We start from the raw sequence: 20650 nt of genomic DNA, 5'->3' as shown, positions 1-20650 counted from the left end.
TTACATCAGACATGCAAGTAAATGCACTGAAACATGCCTTCTAACGGCTCTCAGAGGAAGTGATGCCATCTCAGGCCCTCTAATTAAAGTGTGATATGTGGTTATGCTAGTGTCAATCATTTGTAATCTGTACAACCATTAAGGGCCAACTTGTCAGAGCGATTGATCTGCGGCGCCTCTCACACTCTGTTTTATTCTCCTGCCGTGAAAAGGCCATGGCATTTGATTGACAGCACATCCCTGGCTGCGGAACAACTTGCTAGCTAATGCTCCCACTCAAAGCAGAAGTCATATTTTCTCTTATAATCACGTACTAGTTCAACTGGAGATGTTATGTGTATGTCATGGTTTGAAAAGGGAAAAAAAGACATTAGTTGTATATAAACAGCTGAGTACCTTGGCGGAAAGGGGTGCAGTGTTGTTTACTGGCTTACACAACATCAGCAATCGACAGGTGTTGCTTGATATATGGCAAGCTAATATTACTTATGATGATATTGTCAGTCAAGTGAGGTGTTATACATACATACATACATACATACATATATATACATATATATATATATATATATATATATATATATATATATATATATATATTATATTTTGACTTAAAACTGCTATAGTCTTGACTTTAACCTGCAGTTTATCCCATTTAATACACCAATTAAAGGCTTACAAGAATTTAACTGTCTTCAAAAGTATGTATATTTTTAAAACAAACAAACAAACAAACAAACAAATAAATTAAAAAGGCTTCTTTTGAAGACAATAAATAAATAAATAAATAACATATAAAGGCTTCTTTTGAAGACAATTAAATTCTTGTTAGCCTAAATTAGTGAATTAAATGGGATAAACTGCAGGTTGAACTATTGCAATTTTTAATTAAATTCAATTATTATTAATTACAAACGTTACAATTATTTTTGTATTTATTTTTTTATTTGATTCCAACATTTATTATTTATATTTAGGTAAGTACAGTAGGTAGATACGTAGAATAAAAAAATAGTATCATTTTAAAGATTATAATATTTTTATAAAACCATCATTCTTTAATTTATTTATATTTGGCCCCAAAAAATGTCTCTTCTAATTCTTCCTATATCTCTCTGTAGACACTGAGCATGTTCACTTGCCTATGGCTACCAAATAAATAAATATATAAATATTTCCCCTAAACTAATGAAATATACACAACAAATTCATAAATAAATAAATAAAACATTAAACAAACAAACAAGCGTGCAATATAGCTGCACGTGACCCATGAAAGGAAGAAGCTAAAACTAAAGGAAGTAAAACAAATGGAAATCTGAAAATCTCGCTGTTGCAAGTGCACACTGGTGAAGGTCCGTCTGATGTAACATGTTAAATTAACATATCAGTTGCACTACCCAGTCTGAAGGCCAAGATCTCTCTTTTTTTTTTTTTTAAGTTCAGTGAGGTACGGCTGGAAGTTATGCTAATCGACTCAAAGATGAGTGCATTCATCTTTAAATATGCAGCCCATGGGGAGATCTCCAAATAGCATCTGTTGCACGTATAACAGCTAATGTATCGAGAGACGTGTTATTCTTCTGTCGCTTTGAAACACATTGTAGGGAAAGCTCTCTTTGTTAACCATTGAATAGTTGAGACTCTTTCATGTCATGGCAGCATACCGCTACTGGTATTGAGTCCTTGTCAGATATTTCACACTATTCGCTGATTCACAGTTGTCCAGTCAATTGGGGGGGCTGAGAAAAAACCCAGAGAACCATACGACCCAAACCATACGACTGATGTTTTCCACTGTTGTGTGGTTGGCTCTTTAAAGATCTGCCTGAGCTATAGACCGGACAGGCTGACAGCATATAAAGCAATGTTGTGAGCTGCCCTTCGATGCAGATCTAGGACTTGGAATGCTGTAGAGACCATAAAGCTGATCTCCGAATAAAGCTGAAAGGATCAAAACGGCATAAACAGGAGAACGCAGACAAACAGTGAAAACTTGCTGCCCTAGATAAATCCTGACCTGTATAAAGAGCGCCGATTGGAAATATGGGACACTGAATGGATAAATGCACGTTTTAAGACACGGAAGAACAGAATTCTGGTATGTTATATAAATATAATATAACTGAAGTATGTTATAAATAATATATATGTGACGAGAAGGGCGGGGCCAGTGGAGTTAATGAGAATGAGTGACACCTGCACCACTCACCGCTCACGAGTCCCGAAGAGGAGCTCTGGAAGGATAAAAAGAGGAGTAACGACACTAAAGGATGAGAGAGGACCATGCCTTGGTTTTATTTTGGTATTCCAAAGAATAAAAAATAATAATACATAAATATAATTCACATTTGGCCTTAAAATACCCCCATTGAGCTAATGGTCACATGCAGGACTTATACAGTATCACAGCAGCTCCGTCTCTTCTAATTCTCCCCGTATCTTTCTGGAAAGCATGGCATGATGCTTTATGAATTCCTGTTCTTCCATTCCTCCCTGTCTCGATCCTCTTGCTCAATCTCTCAATCTGTTATCCTCTGTCAACTCTCTCTCTCTCTCTGCCTGTCTCTCTGGGGAGGTATTTCCAGCTTTGTGAATGATGCGGGAGGTCAGGGAGCACCTGAGGAGTTATCTGCGGGCTTTTACGAGCCGTCCCACGAGGCAGCCACCCCAGGGGAGAGGTCAGAGAGCTGGAGAACTACAGGACTGATGATGTGACTGGGGTTTGAATATGGTGCATGTGTCTTATTTGCCCACAGAGACGGATGCGGAGTACTCAGGAAGCACAAAGGTTACGGTTACACATATTTGTTGTTAGAACAAGAATAGCACATATGGCACTGCTCCATTTTCACAATATATACTGGCCGGTATATGTGCATTTTTTTACAGTTATACATTTATTTGTTCTGATCTCCAACAGAATTAGTGTTAGTTTTGTATTGTATTCTAGTTTCAGTGAGATTAGTGAGGATTTTCCAGCATTTTTCGTTTATGTTTCGTTTTTATGCCAGTATAGGTCTTGAAAAGTGACTGTCTGAGTCAATAAATCATTCATTCAAATGATTTGTTCTAGCACACTAATTATTTTATTAAAACAAGTGAGCCAATTTATTATTCTCTCAATCGATTTAAAAACACTGATTCATTCAGAAACAAAACACTTAAGTAACAAAACAAGCGAGCCAGTGAATCATTCACTCAATTGATTTATTTATTTATGAATTAATCTCAGCTACCTTTTTATGGTTTCGTTGGCAAAGCAAACTGCAAAGTAAGTGGCAACATTATGTCATTCATGTTTATTGAACTATTAAATACAAGCAAAATCACAATCGTACTTTCGCAAGCAGTCTTTTTGTTTTGTGTTTTTACTTCTGAATATTCATCTGCAGCAAAAGTATTCACTCTTGATAATGTTTGAATAGCAATTTTATTCAAATAACAACTTTACTATTTAGACCCCACTTTCACATAAGTAAAACAAAATGCAAAATGTAAACTGTTTCACATACTTTTTTTTTTATTTTATAGCAAGCAGTGCGCAGTAAGAAATATTCTATTCTGAAAATAGCCACAGCTACATAAATTGTTTGATATGCACAAATTCTTTCTCTTTTTCTATTGCTGTTTTGGTCATATATTAACATGCTTAGGCTTACGGTTTTCACGTTTATCTCTTTATTTTAGAAAGGGACATGCTCGGAGTGGGTGTTTTTAGCATAAACTTTTTTTGGTGCATCCTTTTTTTTAGTGCATCCTTCTTTCTTTAATATCTCTTTCTAAGAAATATTATAAAGAGAATTCTGTAAAATGTCAAAAAAAAAAAAAAAAGATACAAAAATCTGACAACACGCTCTGTCTTTTGGAAGACAGGTGTTTGTTTTTGACTCCACAAGACAAGGCACAAAAGATGCTTGAATTGAGTCACGGTGATAAACCAGAGTGTTTATCTAATGTGTCAGATATTCCAGAAGAAGCTGACAATGACATGCACCTCAGCTCAACAGATTAATGCTTTTCTTGATGAAACAATGCAACAGACGTCACTCTAGCCACTTTTATCCTGGAACATCACAACGTCACTCTGGTGCTGTATTCAGCTCGTTTTGGACGATTTTGGAGGACTGGATCCAATCCAAAATAATCTTTTAGGATTAAAATTGTTAATACTTGTTCTTACTGCTTTTTTCCCCGACATATACTCTGAAAGCACAATTGTATCACCAAGTATGATAAAAGTGGTCATTGGCGGAGAGAAAGTCTACCAGCAAATCTCATTCTGTTGGAGAACTAATACACTTAATGGTCCTTTTTTTTGTGTCATTCTTGAATTCCGTTTCTGTGATATGACAACTTTATGTTATTTGCAATTTCTATCATTTTCTATTTAAATATATGTTAAAAGGTAACTTATATAATCTAATAGAACATGTTATGGTTGGAACTTTTTGCATATTTGAAGCAATTCAAACCTGTGGAAACATCTGGAAATTGTTGAGGCTCAGAAAAAAGTGGAAACTGCCCATAATAATTTAATATTTCATCTTATGATATACGTCAGCACATTCCTTTGGTAGTGTGGGTGCATAAAACAGCCTATAATCACAGCATAAAATAATGTGATATAAATAGCATGACAAAACAAACAATTATATGAATACAACAATGATCCAAAGTCGCCGAAGCTGCAATGACTTCTTTGTCATCTCATTCAAAAGGAATTGTAAAGCTGACACTATACCCAACTTTGAGAATGACATGTCTGTTATTGAAAGCAAAATGCTGGCATGATAGAATGTGGGTATAATTTATTTGTCATTTATTTCGACAACTCCTGCAACAAGAAGAAACAACAGCTGAATTTCTTAGTAGAGACACTGATGGTACATTTTTCTTCAATTTAAAACGGAAGATTAGACAGGAGAAGCTAGTGCTGTGCCTAAAGGATAATGAAAGTTTTGTCATCTCCCAACCATCTGCCATGCATAATTTAGCCGCTGAATTTTACTCTAAACTCTACGCTGCTGATGAATCAGTGCTGGGCTCTTCCAAAAACACCCAAAGCTGGAAGATTTGCACAGCAAACATATGTCTGTAATACCTGGAGAAAGCTCTGATTGGCTCATGGCACCACAAGAACATACACAGTCCTCAAGCTCTATACTGGTGACTATCTTGAGTTGTGACATCAAAGGCAGCAGAAAAAGACATACTTTGAAGGGCCCTCCAGAATTATGCATTGGTACAATATCTACTGTAAAACTGAAATATTTGTTTTGAAAATATTTATAGCAAAAAATGATAGATTAGAGCACACAGATAGTTTTAAATGACAAACAGACGAGAAAAATGCTCGCTAACCAGATAAACCTTGACCAAATGGTTTCAGTCAGCGACTGTGGACAAAAGATTCTTGGTTCAGACCACATTCCTAGATAGATTTCTTCATGAAATTCATGAACCTGCAATTTATTTGTATAAGTTTAAACACACACACACACACACGCACACACACACACACACACACACACACACACACACACATATATATATATATATATATATATATATATATACAATTCATATAAATTAGCTTATAGCCAACCAAGGTCAGAAACCTCTTGAAAAGTGATTTAAGAGCTTTAATTTGTTAACAAATATGATCAGAGAGAGCTAAAAACATTAGAGAAAGCTAAATAATAAATAGTTGACAGCACTTGCAGCATAATGTTGAAAAAGTGTGAATAAATGGGGCCAATCAATGTTAAAAACTCATCGTTTCAACTATGCAGTCACGAGACACAATATACATTTTTATCATGACTTAAAAGCCATACTTCAACCTAAAAATAAATATTAGGAATGTTCAAAACTATCAGTTTTCAAATCCTGCAGCATGTTAAGAAGTCATAACACAATATCGTGCAAAATCTGGCTTTCTTAATCAAAACTCTGGCTGTGTAAATCATACTTTCTGTAAAAGGGAATCTACTTTTTCAGAGTTTTGTATTATTTATTTTAAATACTCAAAAAAGTGTGTTAATTCTGTAAATGCCTCACTGTGACCTTGAACATATAGATACATGCAGTATATATAATATTTTTGGCTGTCATTAACATTATGCTACAAATACTATTGATTGAACTCAGTTTATATCAAACCCAAAATCTTCACAAAGAGCAGAGCAACTGCATTGACTGTACAGTAGTGAGGCTTGTTTGGTATAATTCAAGGTCGCCTCTAAGGCCTTGGTTACTTCTGCCGCTATCTTATTAGAAAAAAGATCTTATTGCTTCCTCAGTGTTGCATAAATGACCATTTAGAGCCAGCTATTAGTATAATTAAAGACACTGAATGGCTTTTGTGGACTTTTGCTGGTCAATGAAACCTCCGTTAGCCAGACTGAAAGGGTGGGCAGGGATCAATTGCTATTTCTTTTGTAAGATACCCAGAGGCTCCTTTAAGCAAGGTGTTCTTCTGAGGAACGGGAGAAAGCTGGGCCTAAACTACTATCTGCTTTTAATGAATCATCAAGGAGTGGACCTGACCAGCCTGACACCTCTCTATAAGACAATGCTTCAGGTGTTGACCTAATCCACAGCTGTGCTCTGGCCGTGATGAGTCTGGACACAGTGTCAGCCACCCTTGTCGATTCAGAAAATGAGACACTTTAGTGCCATGTCGCCACAGCATTAATGCGTGTCATTTTTTGAGCGAGTAAGCACGATTGCCTCCAAGCACATTGCAGTATGGCTCAGGATAACATCATTATGGGAAGTGGAGAGACCAGTGGCTGAAATGCTCGATGTTTTGCCACTACAAGTTTAGAGACAGAAGTGAAAAGGAACAGTGGCTGATTTTACAAGAACAACCGTCTTCTGGCATCCATGGATAGAAATAACTTGGTGTGTGTGTGTGTGTGTGTGTGTGTGTGTGTGTGTGTGTGCGTGTGCGTGTGTGTGTGTGTGTGTGTGAGTACATTAACCTACCGTTCAAAAGTTTGAGGTTGGTAAGATTGTTTTAATGTTTGCTCACCATTGATATTTGATCATAAATATGGTAACATTGTGATATATTATTATAATTTAAAACAACTGTTTTCTATGTGAATATATTTCAAAATGGTATTTATTCCTGTGATGCGAAGCTGAATTTTCAGCATCATTACTCCAGTCTTCAGTGTCACGTGATCCTTCAGAAATCAGTATAATATTTTGATTTGCTCAGTAAGAATTTATTATTATTATCAATGTTGCTTAATATTTTGTGAAAACTTTAACTTTAATGTACACATACAATTTTCAAATAAAAAGCATTTTTTAATATAAATATATTTTTTAGCCACTAATCTATAAGTTGCTATAACATTATTGTCTTAATTGTACATAATTAAATTTAATAGACGATAAAACAACATACAGTACTATAAAGCCATGCAATGCATACTACACAAAACTCAAAGAATACAAGGTATGGACAACAATATATTCTTTTGATATATTTATAAGCTTCAGCTCAATTAGCTGGATGTCCATTCTGTTCACACGCGTTTTATTGGGTTTTCTTTATGGGCTGACTACGAATATGAATCACTGTCAAATAAAAGGAGACCTTTAAAAGTCAAAAGTCTTTTTTTTGCTCTCTTTATCTTTCTTTCTTTCTCACTATCCCTCTCGTGGGAGGGTTTGTCCTTGGTAAATGATTATAAAATTCTCAGCACCCGACAGAATTTGCAAATTTGATTTGAGAAGGCTTGTAGTACCCGAAACAACAGCCTAATGTGAACCAGCCTAAACAAGCACAAAACACCCATCACTGTTCAGTTACTTATTGTTCATGCTACAATTGCTACTCAGTGATTAAAATAGTACTGCATGACCAATGTTATCTAGCGTCGCGGTTATTAATTGGATAAATGGATTAAATACCAAAATATAGCCATTCCGAATGGGAGTTTGATAAAACCGTGTCTAAATGGCCATTTCACTAATGGTTAACATTTATAAAAAAAATCAATTAAAAAAGTTAAGAAAATGTTTATCCGCATCATCATCAATAAGACCAGTTTATTCAATTAGTATGGTCTTTTTACATATCTTGACCACTGCAGGCTGCCTTTTCTTCTTTTTTTTCTTTTTTTTTTCTTAGATGAAGCAAATCTTACCTTCTGGTCGTGGCTGTAGGCCAAAGCCCAGTCCTCTTGAGTGTGATGGAAAAGAAGACTTAAGATGAAGAAGTTTAAGCGGTACTTCTGATAACTGGCACCTTCATCCGAGCTGATGAGAACACTGCTTTCAAACTCTGGGTCAGTCAACACCATTATCTGATGACAAAAAACACAGAGAGGCACAATGATTAACCCCATAAAAATCTGATATATACATGCACAAAAAATATGGATTTGAGTTACTACTAAAGAGGCCCAAACTTACAACAAAATACAATTTGGTGCAGTTGCTCATATTGGTAAGACAAAACAGTGACAAGTAATGTAAATCAGTGATATCTGAGCAGTCTATTCACAGAAAATGCATATACATATCAGTTGCCACTATTTCTCCTGAAATAATATATTAGAGAGATGATATTTAAAATGCTTAGTTTTATGATCAAAGCTCTGTAGTTTTTATTGTTGGAGGCAGACATTTAGTGCGATGCAGTGATTGAGAGATAAGCAAATAAATGTTCCTCAAAAGCATGATGTGATATATTTGACACTCATATTTAAACATGGTTTTTGTAAAAATCATTCCAGTAAGTGTTCATCTTGAAATATTACCAACAATATCAAAGTTATTCACAGCAAAAAGACACATGCACTGTGGCCTGAAGGTTGATATTTTTAGAATTATACAAAAAAGAACTTTTTTCTAAAAATGTATAAACTATCGATCCCACAACAAAAGGAATATACAACAGTAGATTATGTTAAACAGGATTTTCAGCTGTTTGGATCATGCTAACCATTCAGAGGACTTAGAAATTTGTATATCAATTATGATAATGATTTGGAAAAGAGGTTTAGAAAGTGTTAGAATGAAGCCTGATAGCATACCTGCAGAGTAAAAGCAATTATTAACCGTAACATTTTAGGCAGTTTAGTTGTAAGAATTCTTAGTAAATTGCTGCACAATGCACCTTTGCTTATTAATCAACGCCATTTAAAGGAACATTTCACACAAACAATAGAAATCCCTCTGCATGACTTCCATGTAATTAGAATTTTTAGGTGAACTATTCCTAGGCTTTAGACCACTAACTAAAGCTCATACTAGGTCAAGGTTGACAATTGCTTCCATTCTAAATGGAATAATAATTGAGAGTGAGCTAACTAATGTAGCTCTACTTTAGCACTGACCTTGGCTTCGTTTCCAAGCTCCTCTTAAATTGATTCTGGTTATATGTATGCACAGAGGAAAATCTGTGGATGGGCATAGCGTTTAATTAAAACAGATGTAAAACTCTTCTGGAAGTGAACACATTGCATTATGGAAAGTGTTTCTTTTCATGCTTGTGTTTGACTGGGCAGTTGCATCTGATCTCAGTGATAATTAAAGGGTAAGTACGTCAGCCTGCTCGTTAAATGGACTCGCACCTGAAAGCCAGGCACTGTGCTCACTGTCATTAAAGGAATGTTACAGTGCTAAAAACAGTTGCAGACATTTTCATTATGGACTTTTTACTGCTTAAAAAAATTCTGTGCATATGTCTTCGATGTTTAAATGGAACCCTAATAGGCTCTAAAGCATTTCGAAGCACATTAATTTTAAGCATGCACGCTTACGGCTGACATCTAGACGTGATAATATTTAGCAAGCAAACTGTGAAACATAAGCTCGAGACCTCCCCAATTCTATCATCTCGCTCTTTCTCTCGCCTCCATCCGCCTTAAATGTAAACGGCCGTTTTCTTCCCTCAACTGGATTTGAATTGGAAAAACTGTGGTGCATTTGTCACTGACAAAAATCCCACCCCTCTCTCCACAAGCTTTAACTACGAATCCTCTGGGGCGGTGATTAAGATAAATTGTTTTTCATTAAGCGCCAATAAACAGCCAGCGAAAACACAGCCAGGATTTTGTTGGCCTGGGCTCCCAATTTTTACTGTTCATTATTGTTATACGAAGATGGAAAGAGGCCCCTTGTGTCAGTTGGTGTCTTTGGGTCTGTCAGATGCAATTCATAGATTTTAGGGTGTAATCATTTTCCATGATAGTGCATTGGGTAACAGTCTCTTGTTGAAATTTTTATTTAAAAAGTTGCACATTTCTAACTTAATCCATATCCGTACAAAAACCTGGACATTAAAGGTTCTTTATTGAACCACAAATACCTTTTTTAAGAGTGTACTGTACACACTGGACTGTTTTACTTGACAAAGGTCTCATAGAGCTAATCTTTACATGCTTGAGCCAGCAATTCCCATTTTGCCCTGGAGATTAAATTAAGGGGCGGAGATCTTCACCCCTTACTGATGTAATATATGGATATTGGATTGACTGTAATGAATGAGTTAAAAAGTTCCAAAATTGCTAAAGTTTGCTACTTTTTTTGGTATGCAAGGCAGAATATTCTATAGTTCATATGCATATGAATCAATGTTCAGACAACATACAGTACTACATCGTTTTTCATTAGTCGGTACAGCTTTTCACACATTTTAATTTTCATCTTCTCAGACAAAACAGTCTACGGATGTGCTAAAATAACACACATATTGGCTTGCATCACTGATAATAATTTATTATGTTGTCTGGGTGCAACAAAATGAGTCACTTCACAAAACGGACTTCATTTACACCTACAGTAAATTTAGAGCTGGCCGATGGGTCACGACTGGACTGTAAAGCTGGGAAACCACAAATCTGAGGTCAGACAGATACTGATTAAGCATTAGCACGTAATTAAGTTTTCAAGCCACCAGAACAAGACAACTGTGAACAAATGTTTCTTCGCTGAATAAAGGAGTGAGGAGAGTTGCGAAGCACAAATCAATAGGGTTGAGGGATCCCTGTTATCTGCTGGCACCCAGACGGCTAGCATCCCGCGAGCTAATCTACATGCAGCGCACAGTTAACAGCGCACACGTAGCCTCCTGCCGCTGAATGAGATTGGCGTCAGTGCCGGCCGAGCAGTGTAAACAGCAGGAAAAGGACACACAGTCTCAAATTAATCATGGCATGGCCTATCAACTGCGTTCTATAACAAATAGAGTGGTGGAAATATAAACAGACTCATTTGTCGGCGATCTTCGCATCAGCATGTAATCTCGTCTCCATCGAGAGTGCTAAAAGAGCCGCGTGCAAAGCACTTTGGATTCTTGGCAAGTTCCCATTTTAAGAGCTCAGGCAGAGCTGCGGAAATGTCATGCCCATCTCTCAAATGGAAAAGTGTTGTGCTAAAGGTTAGGCCTAAACTTAGCCCTATTTGAAAATAGCCATGGGATCTGCCAATCCTTTTCTCTGGGATGGGACTGTGTTTGCCCACATAGTCAGGGAAATAAACTGACGCATTAATCCAGTTTGTGCACAGAGCTGCTAAACAACAATATCTTCTGATGCATGTTTTGCACTGTGCACGTCCATTGTGCACTTACAGTTCACAAACGCAGAGGTAAACAAACATCTAGAGCTTTTCAAAGGAGACCATCCATCTCTTCTGATGGGAAATTGTAGGCTACTAATGGTCCTAAAGGCAGATGGGGACGAAAGTTTAAGAGATGCTAGAAGTACTAGCATGATGCTGTGGATTATTTTGGAAATATTGATGGACTGACTGTACATTTTAATAAGCGTGAATGTATTGTATTGATCAAAAATGACAATAAAGGCAATTATAATGCTACAAAAGATTTCAAATAAAGAATCCATGCTTAATTTAGCAGCACCAATTTCAGCAAATGAGCATATTTTTTGTCAGCATATAAGAATGATTTCTTGCAGCAAACAAATGTTGTTGTTTTGAGCTTTAATCCTGAAAAAAAAGTATAATGGTTTCTTTGAAAATATTAAGCAGCTTAATTAAGTATAAAACAATTGTTTTAAACATGGATGATAATAATGAGACATGTTTCTAGAACACTAAATCAGCTTATTAAAATTATTATTTTTTTAAAGCTTTTTATTCTATAAATCCTAAAAGACTGATCCTGAAGACTGGACTAATGGCTGCTAAAAATACAGCTTTAGAAAAATACAATTTACATAATTTTGATCAAATAAATGCAGTCTTGGTGAGCGTTATGTGATTATAAAATTAACATTATCAAAGAAATGTTTCAGATGTTTTATTCAACATTTTTCTTTCTCCTTAATGAGAACAAAAACAACAACAACAAAGAAACTTAATATAATATAATATAATATAATATAATATAATATAATATAATATAATATAATATAATATAATATAATATAATATAATATAATATAATATAATATAATATAATACACACTGTTTTTATCTAAGCAGGATTGCTCCATGTTGTTCAGGCTAGTCACTCCTTTAGTGCCTTTTAGTATCTTTTTATATGCTGCCAGAAAGCAGAAAAATAAGGAAATATTTCAAAAATAATAAAGCCTTATTTGAAGTAGGGGAACATGAAGTCTCTCAAAGGGTAGCAAACTGAAAATAAGAGGCTGTAGGCATCTTACCTTTCTCTTGTTGGTGGGGCAGACATAGAGGTAACTCAAAACAGTCTTGACTCCCACTTTATCATTCAGCCTCTCATAAGTGCTGCCATAATCCGTCGACCTGCAAATAGAAGCACAATCCTCAATATGGTATTCAGAATGTTTGTGTGTGTGTGTGTGTGTGTGTAGCAATGCTCCAGTCATGACCTGGTCAAAATGAGTACATTCTCCAGCAAAATGAATCTACATTGGAATGAGCAGACCTCAAATGATTGAACAGGTTTCAGCAAATTAAAATCATAAGAGTGTTTCACATGTTTTTTTTTATTTTTTATTATGTTCTTTTTCCTGGCTATTTATATTTCCCTGATCCTCAGCAATGAGCAGAAAAGCTTGCTAAGACAAACACAATCTGCTGAGCATATGCTGAGCAATTCTGCCATGTTCTACAGACAGCAAAACTAACATCATCTTGAAACCCCTGGGCTTAACAGTGACAACTGATCCAGAGAATACACTGATTTGTTTAGAAAGGCTAATAATATTTACAGTCTTGCAATGCCCCCCACCCCCACCCCAACACACACACATCATTTCTAATATTTGGTGATCTTCTTCTTTGGTCAACTGTCCAAAATCCACTTCCCTGAGATGAGAGTGTAATGGAGAGTTTTTGGAAGTCTCGCATCACTTTGTGATTTCCTTTTCTTGATCTCGCTCTCCCCTCCAACCCCTTGTTTTATCGCACCAGCAGTGTCTTGCCATTCCTGCCATTTCTATTTTTGCTTCCACCTCTCTTTTTCTCCTGAGCGTTGCCTATTTCAGCTAAGTACAATTTGCCTGTGGCCCATGTCACGCCCACCAATTTCTCTCTCCTATTCAGCATCTTTGTGGGAACATAACGTTCTTTAATGCAACACATATACTTGCTATTTAAGCCTTTAAGGAAACGTTCACCCAAAAATATCAATTCTGTCATCATTTTTCAACCGCATGTCGCTCCAAACCACACCTATGACTTTCTTTCATCCGAGGAACAGACAAGGTGAATTTTTGAATAATATACTGGCCTGATTCTCTCAAAATAACTCAAACTTCTGTGTTCCAAGTCTCCCAAAAACAACATACCATATGGAAATGTAATATATGACATATATTGTCCTATATCAAGAGTGATACTGGCATATATGTTACCTACGTATAAGATGATGTATAATTTTCACATATGCACATTCTCTAGGTAAGTGAAGATATAAGTTTATAACATATCAAATCATCATAGTAAAATTTATAAATGTACATATTTTTATAATATCTATATTATGATTTTTATACAGTATTATACTGTATATAGCAACCATGTAGGTGAGCGTGATTTCACCAAGTACAACATCCTTGTTGATCCTGGAACAACATTCCAATCAACCAATCAGGTGCGTTTCCCAAAAGCATAGTTGCTAACCTGTTAGCAACTTAGTTGGTTGGCAATGGGAAATTGTATTGCAACCAAAAACGTTGTTAACTTAGTTAGCAACTATGCTTTTGGAAATGCACCCCAGAATTGAGATATAACTTTTCAGGAAATAAGTTTTAGGCTTAATCTGTTTTAGGTTCTGATTTTAAAATCAGGGTTAGGTGCTTCTACACCCTTGTATATCAGCTACCATTTCCCACTGATTTTAGGAATAAATTATGGGTATGGTTATGTTTGGTTGGGTTAAGTCTATATTTTTGGACAATAATGTTGATCCAGGATCATCAAAAGATGTTGATCCAGGAACATGTCTTTCTTGGCAAAATCATGGTGACCCAACCATGTACGATATGCAATATTTTATTATATTTTATTATAATATATTATATTATATATATATTATATTATATATAATATTTTGCAATATTGTTTTTGTAATAGATTTATTTGATGTATATGAATGAACATGTATTGATGTACATGTCATATATTTCCAAAATGTGTCACATATACATAAACAGACATGTTGATACATTGATTCTTATTTCCATAACTTGTTTCACTTTCTAATCGGTTTTTATAAATGTATTTAATTCATATGACAATTGATGTCATATATGGAAATTTAATATGGATACATAAATTGTATTTGCATATCATGTGAGAAGCTGAGACCTAAATTCATGACTAAAAGCTGCTGTTTACAAGAGTTAACAAATAGCGAGTAGCAACCTCTGATTCATGAATTAATCATTATTTGAGTTGGATCTTTTCATTTAATCATTTCAAAACCAGTCTGATTAATTAATTTACAAAATAGACTTATGATTCATTTGAATAAATGACATCAATTTCAACCCTTTCGTCACACAAAGCTACTGTATGGCTTTAAAGGCTTGAAATATTCAACAAATATAGTTTTATGGTGCTTTTGTTCCTCTTTTGAAGCTTCTTCCCTCATTCTATGCCAGAAAACTGATGACTCAGTGAACTTGGCCTCTAAAACATCACGTCGCATTACGGATGCTTTAGTTAAACTACTTGTCGAACAAGTTAAAGTAGAAAAATATCACACATGACAGCCCCACAAGACAAACATTTCAAATTTCTTTGGAGGCCTACACAAAGTAAATAATTCATGCTCTCCCCGATGACTTGCATGTAAAATATTACCAAAGCAAAACCAAGTGAATAGGCCCGGCTTTTCAAGTCTGAATAATTTAGTAGGAGAAATGAGCTGTTATAGCCAACACAATCCTACCCGGCGCTCTAATACGTCTCCATCACGTCAGCCTGCTGATCACAGCAATAGTGCACTGACAATAGTGTTTTCAACACCATCACTGACTCCACACCAAAGTGACAGTCTCAGAAACACAGACGGAGGCACATCCCACACACCCCTTCCAAACAGAGGCAATCTAATTTGAGGCACCATGGAGGATTCCCATTTTCCATCGCTCAATTCCTTTTTGCCTCTTCCCAGGAGGCGGGTCCCCACGCCAGTAGGGCAGTAATGGATTCCAGTGATATTACAATGCAATCTTCCCTATATACTGTTTTATTCTGGAGTGGCAGCAAAATAAAGGAACAAAGATTATTCACAGTAAAGAGACCGTCACTTTATCTAGGTATTACCGGATGAGAAATGTGACGTGAAGAGTAAACAAAGGAAATATATACAGTAAACTCCAACCAGGGCTGAAAAGTGTATGTGCTGTACAATGGCAGAAATGTATCAAATATCAGTTTTTTTTTTTTACTATGCAGTTCATGCATGAATCAGTATTCAGAGCCTAAACTATCCATATTGTAGTGCAAGTTTGACTTGTTTGCACTGATGGCAGGTTTATTTTATGAATGCAACATTTTGATTATTATTATTATGGTGCACACATCTTCATGGGACTCCACCCCAGACAAGATAGATAGATAGATAGATAGATAGATAGATAGATAGATAGATAGATAGATAGATAGATAGATAGATAGATAAAATACAAATAACTAACTAAATAAATAAATAAATATTTTTATTTTACGTATTTATTTTATTTTTACTTTTTTATGTAAAATTCTACATGGCATTCAACCCCAAGTAATAATGAATTAATTCATTAATTGCAATTATCATAATCGTTATTATTATTATTATTATTATTATTATTATTATTATTATTATTATTATTATTTATTATTATTGTGTTATTTGTATTATTAGGATGTAAACATCATCATCGGCACTCATCCCAAACAAACAAATTTATACAATTTAAATAATAAATAAATCTGCATTATTCCAACAATTGCATGGTGTATTATCCAACAAAAGTTATTACATAATTGTAATTACAAATAGATTTTATATTCAAATACCAGCAAAATATTAACCATACAAAATACCAGGGAAAGAAACTATTGTTGCTGTATTGCATGTATTCTTCTTGGGATGCCTTTATTTTATGTTAAAGCAAAAGATTATTCAAGGCTTTGCTAAGTGGATTCATTAAAAAAGGGGAAAAAAGATAAGATATAGATAATTAAAATGAAAATGAAGCACAGTATCACTTTCGTTATGGTTCCACGGCAGGAAATGAGCTTATAATATCTTTTCTTATCATATGCCTCTAATTTCAGAAGACTGAGGTGGTTCATATTTTTATAGTAATATCATGACACTCTGAGAGAATAATGTTCATAATGTTCATGTTAGTGGTATCATTATTTTTTATGATGTCAGACTCACAGTTGATTTATGAAGGTGTGAGCCGTTAACAGTAACCTGCTATAAGTGGTGTGACGCTTTCCTGCATTTGTACGTCGTTCTTTATACCCTAGTGACAAGAGAATCCAGAAGAAATCAACAGGGATCAACTCAATCCTGCCAGAGAAAACTGTCCGCAATTATAGTTTAGCATCTGTCCTTATAATATTTTCCTTGCGCACAGTTAAAAAAGATGTGGTTTGTCATGTTATTCAATTATTTAATTCCCACCAGAAGAGCTCCGTCGAGATGACTGGTATAATTATGTTTATACACCTGCTCGCGAGTTTAGAGGATTGCGTCTGGGACTTTAGAAAACCATTAAGACTAACCGAACAGTAGGTTAGGAGAAAAACACAAGTCGGAGACTTAAAAGACCAATAAAAGCAGATGCCTGAAGCTGGGGCAACATTAAAAAAAACCTAAAAACACAGCATGGACCTTTCCAGGAGAGAATAGAATGCAGCATCAAATCCCAGGGTGAATTTAAGGTCGGAAAATAAAAAGAGACTTTGTTCTGCAGTGGCACATGTGCGAATTTTTCACACCGATAGCCACAGAGACGGGCACACTTTAGTGAAGCCCAGGCATTGGCTGGAAGGCACATTTTGCGTCTCATATGGTATCGCTGTACCTCGACATCCATTTTCACGTTGAAGATTGGAAACTATCTGAAGCACATCTGGGAAATATGGCATGTTAACAGAAAAATCTGTTTGTGTTCTACAATGTGGAGATACTCAATGCCAAGATGTGATTCCCAGCGCTTACAACGTGCCATCTTTGTTTCTGTGAAAATGGGTTTAGTCCCCCCGAATCCAGAGCTGCATGCCAACATGAAACTCAGACTGGACACAAACTTCAGTGGATCGAGGAAAACCACAGGAGAGGGGGACGAAAACACGGAAAGATCCTGAGAATGAGAGGACTGGTGGCCAGGTATCACGTCAGGGATTGTCTGTGAGGAGAAGCCAGATGGTGAAGCAGTAAAGTAGAACAGTGTGGAGATGTGCACCAGGCTCCAGGGATGACGAGAACAATGAACGCAGCAGAGAACTTCAAAAACAAGCCACCACCTCATCAAATATCAGTCAAAATAAACAGAATAACTGAAGTGATCATGTTAATCAGTTCCTTAGTAACATGTGATGCATGCAACACATGCAAATGCATTTTGTTATATATATATATATATATATATATATATATATATATATATATATATATATATATTTTTTTTTTTTTTTTTTTTTTTTTTTTTATATGTGGAAACCTCTAGGTGTATGAAATCACTTCACAAAATCCAGAGGAGCCTGGCGTACCTCTGATGTGTAAATTGACCAGAATGGATATGCAAATGACATAGCATAATTTATTGCTGGCGTCTAAAAAGGCAAAAGGGAGAAGGAATTAGATTTGACTCGTTTCCTATAAATAACTAAGTGCTATCAGTGATGAGCTTTCAAAGCAGTTAGCTTTCAGAGCGTCACCAGAACAAGAGTAGAAAGAGCAAAAAATAAATAAATAAACAGGTGGAGAGAGACTTTCAAATGCAGCTAAAATATTGATGGAGTCCAAATTATGGAGGAATTTCGTCTGTATGAGTGCTGTGTATAAATTTGCATTAATGAAGAAGCATTAACAATGTTCATAATGATCATAGTTTGAATCATAGTCTCTTCCTCAGATTAGGGACAAATTATATTTACAAGTTATTATAAATTACAACACAAACTACATTACACATTTGATGGTAATGTACTATCATTTATTGTTAAGCTGTCTTAATGGGAAGCAATGACAAAATACAGATTAATTATTAATTATTATAATTAATTTATCTTTTATATTTAATATCATAACATTATATTTATTTTATAATAAGCCATTCAAATCGTCATAATAATAAATAATAATAAAATATTTTTGTTGTTTACACTAGAAGCATCTGTCGTGTGTAGCAACTGACATACAACTCTTTTGCCGAAAATATGTATATTTGGCTAAAATTGCATTATATATTATATAATTATATTAATTATATATAAGGTTGGGAGAAGACTTTTTTTAAGGGATATATAGTTTTATTCAGTAAGGATAATTTAAACTTATTCTCTATTTAAACTCATTAAATACATTTATGATTTTACAAATAAATGCATTTTTTTCTGAACAATTATTTTCAACTACTACTACTACTATACTACTACTACTACTACTAATAAGATAAAACAGCAATAATAATAATAATAATAATAATAATAATAATAATAAGAGAAAAAGGACATTACATTTATAATGTTACAAATAAATTCTACTTCAAATAAATGCTGTACTTTTGAACTTTTTTATTCGCTCAAAAATCCTAAAAATAATAGGATAAATAATATTGATAAGAAGAAGAAGCTGTAATATATATATGGGTTTTTCCCCTTCTTCTACTCACTGTTGCCAGGTCTACAGTCCAATTAGTGAAGTAGTGAAAGATCTGGAAGTGCAGCGTCGTTACGATGTATGGTGTGTGTGTTTGATCAATATTAATTTACACATCTGCCTCTCCGGAAAATTCCCTCACGGACCACCACTGCTCATCAAGACGAACCCCCACAGATGTTGTTTAGACCTGTGTGATTGCACCTAGAAAAAACGGAAATGATTCCTGATCTATTCCTGAGAGCACAAAGGTCTGCTTCACTGATGTCAGCTGGCAGCGGACCAGCGATAGTGTCCGTGTTTGCTCTAAAAACACCGGACAACAACACAGGAGAAAGAAAAAGAACACAAAGGTGTGGAGTGCAGTGATTAATGAAAGGAAGAAAGGGAAAGATGCCTACCTATTGGATCGATCGCTTGACCTCATATTCCCCAGGGCGACAACTTAAGACAGTAAGATGAGACACTGAAACAATCTCTTTTAGCGGCCCTGGGGCTGAAGTGAACTCGTAGGACAGCCATACACATTCAAGTCTGTGCCCTGACAGACTACCTGTGCGGTGGCTTGGGGCAGAAAGACAAGACAGGAAGACAGGAAGGATTTGAACACAAACCTGTTACCTTCAACCTAACAACCACAAGAGAGCCTGTGTTTTACATTTACTGTGTGTGTGAAATATATAAACCATTTCGTATAGGAACTCTGTCTGCAGTTTATATCGATAGGTGGCAGCAAGTGACAGTCTTTATGAATGATTCATTGAGTCAATGAATCAAATAATTGATTTGTTCAAAAACATAAATTCATTCAAGTGATTGAGTCATTGAATTATTCATACAAAACCAATTTGAGCAAACACTATGATTTATTCAGAAACAAAATACTGTTGACTGTGTGTTACATGCAGCTGGAGATATCTGTTTAAAATGGTAGTTAGTCAACATTAATTTGTTCTTTTTAATGCAATTACCTGCATGTGATGTTGCTTTAATATACATTAATTTAATTAAAACATTAATCTTACCAACCCCAAGTGAGAGGTTGGTAAGAGTTTTAAATATTTTGAAAGACTCCTCTTCTGTTCACTATGTCTGCATGTGTTTGATTAAAAACTACAGCAATACAATATAGCATTTTTTTTTTAAATATTATTACTACTTAAAAAAACTTTACCTAATTTAATATATGTTTAAAATGGCATTTATTAATTTATACAATGCTGAATATTTAGCAGCCATTCAACTTCAGCAGTTGAAAACAACCATGCTGTTTTTTTTTATTTTTGTGGATTATTTTAAACCCCAGGATTCTTTGATGAATAGTTTGAAAGGGCAGCATTTATA

The 20650-nt window shown here is 35.1% G+C and overlaps 1 protein-coding gene across 1 annotated transcript in view; it reads right to left on the bottom strand.

Annotated features, from left to right (window-relative positions):
- The window catches only part of LOC113081632 (VPS10 domain-containing receptor SorCS3-like), a 119484-nt gene that overhangs the window by 82300 nt on the left and 16534 nt on the right, over positions 1 to 20650 (bottom strand). Inside the window, 2 exon segments of the mRNA XM_026253648.1 lie at positions 8169 to 8327; positions 12657 to 12756. Coding sequence (XP_026109433.1) covers positions 8169 to 8327; positions 12657 to 12756 — 259 coding nt within the window.

This window comes from Carassius auratus, unplaced genomic scaffold (assembly GCF_003368295.1).
Source record: "Carassius auratus strain Wakin unplaced genomic scaffold, ASM336829v1 scaf_tig00034654, whole genome shotgun sequence".
Lineage (NCBI taxonomy): Eukaryota > Metazoa > Chordata > Actinopteri > Cypriniformes > Cyprinidae > Carassius > Carassius auratus.
This window is presented reverse-complemented; position numbering and strand designations above follow the sequence as displayed.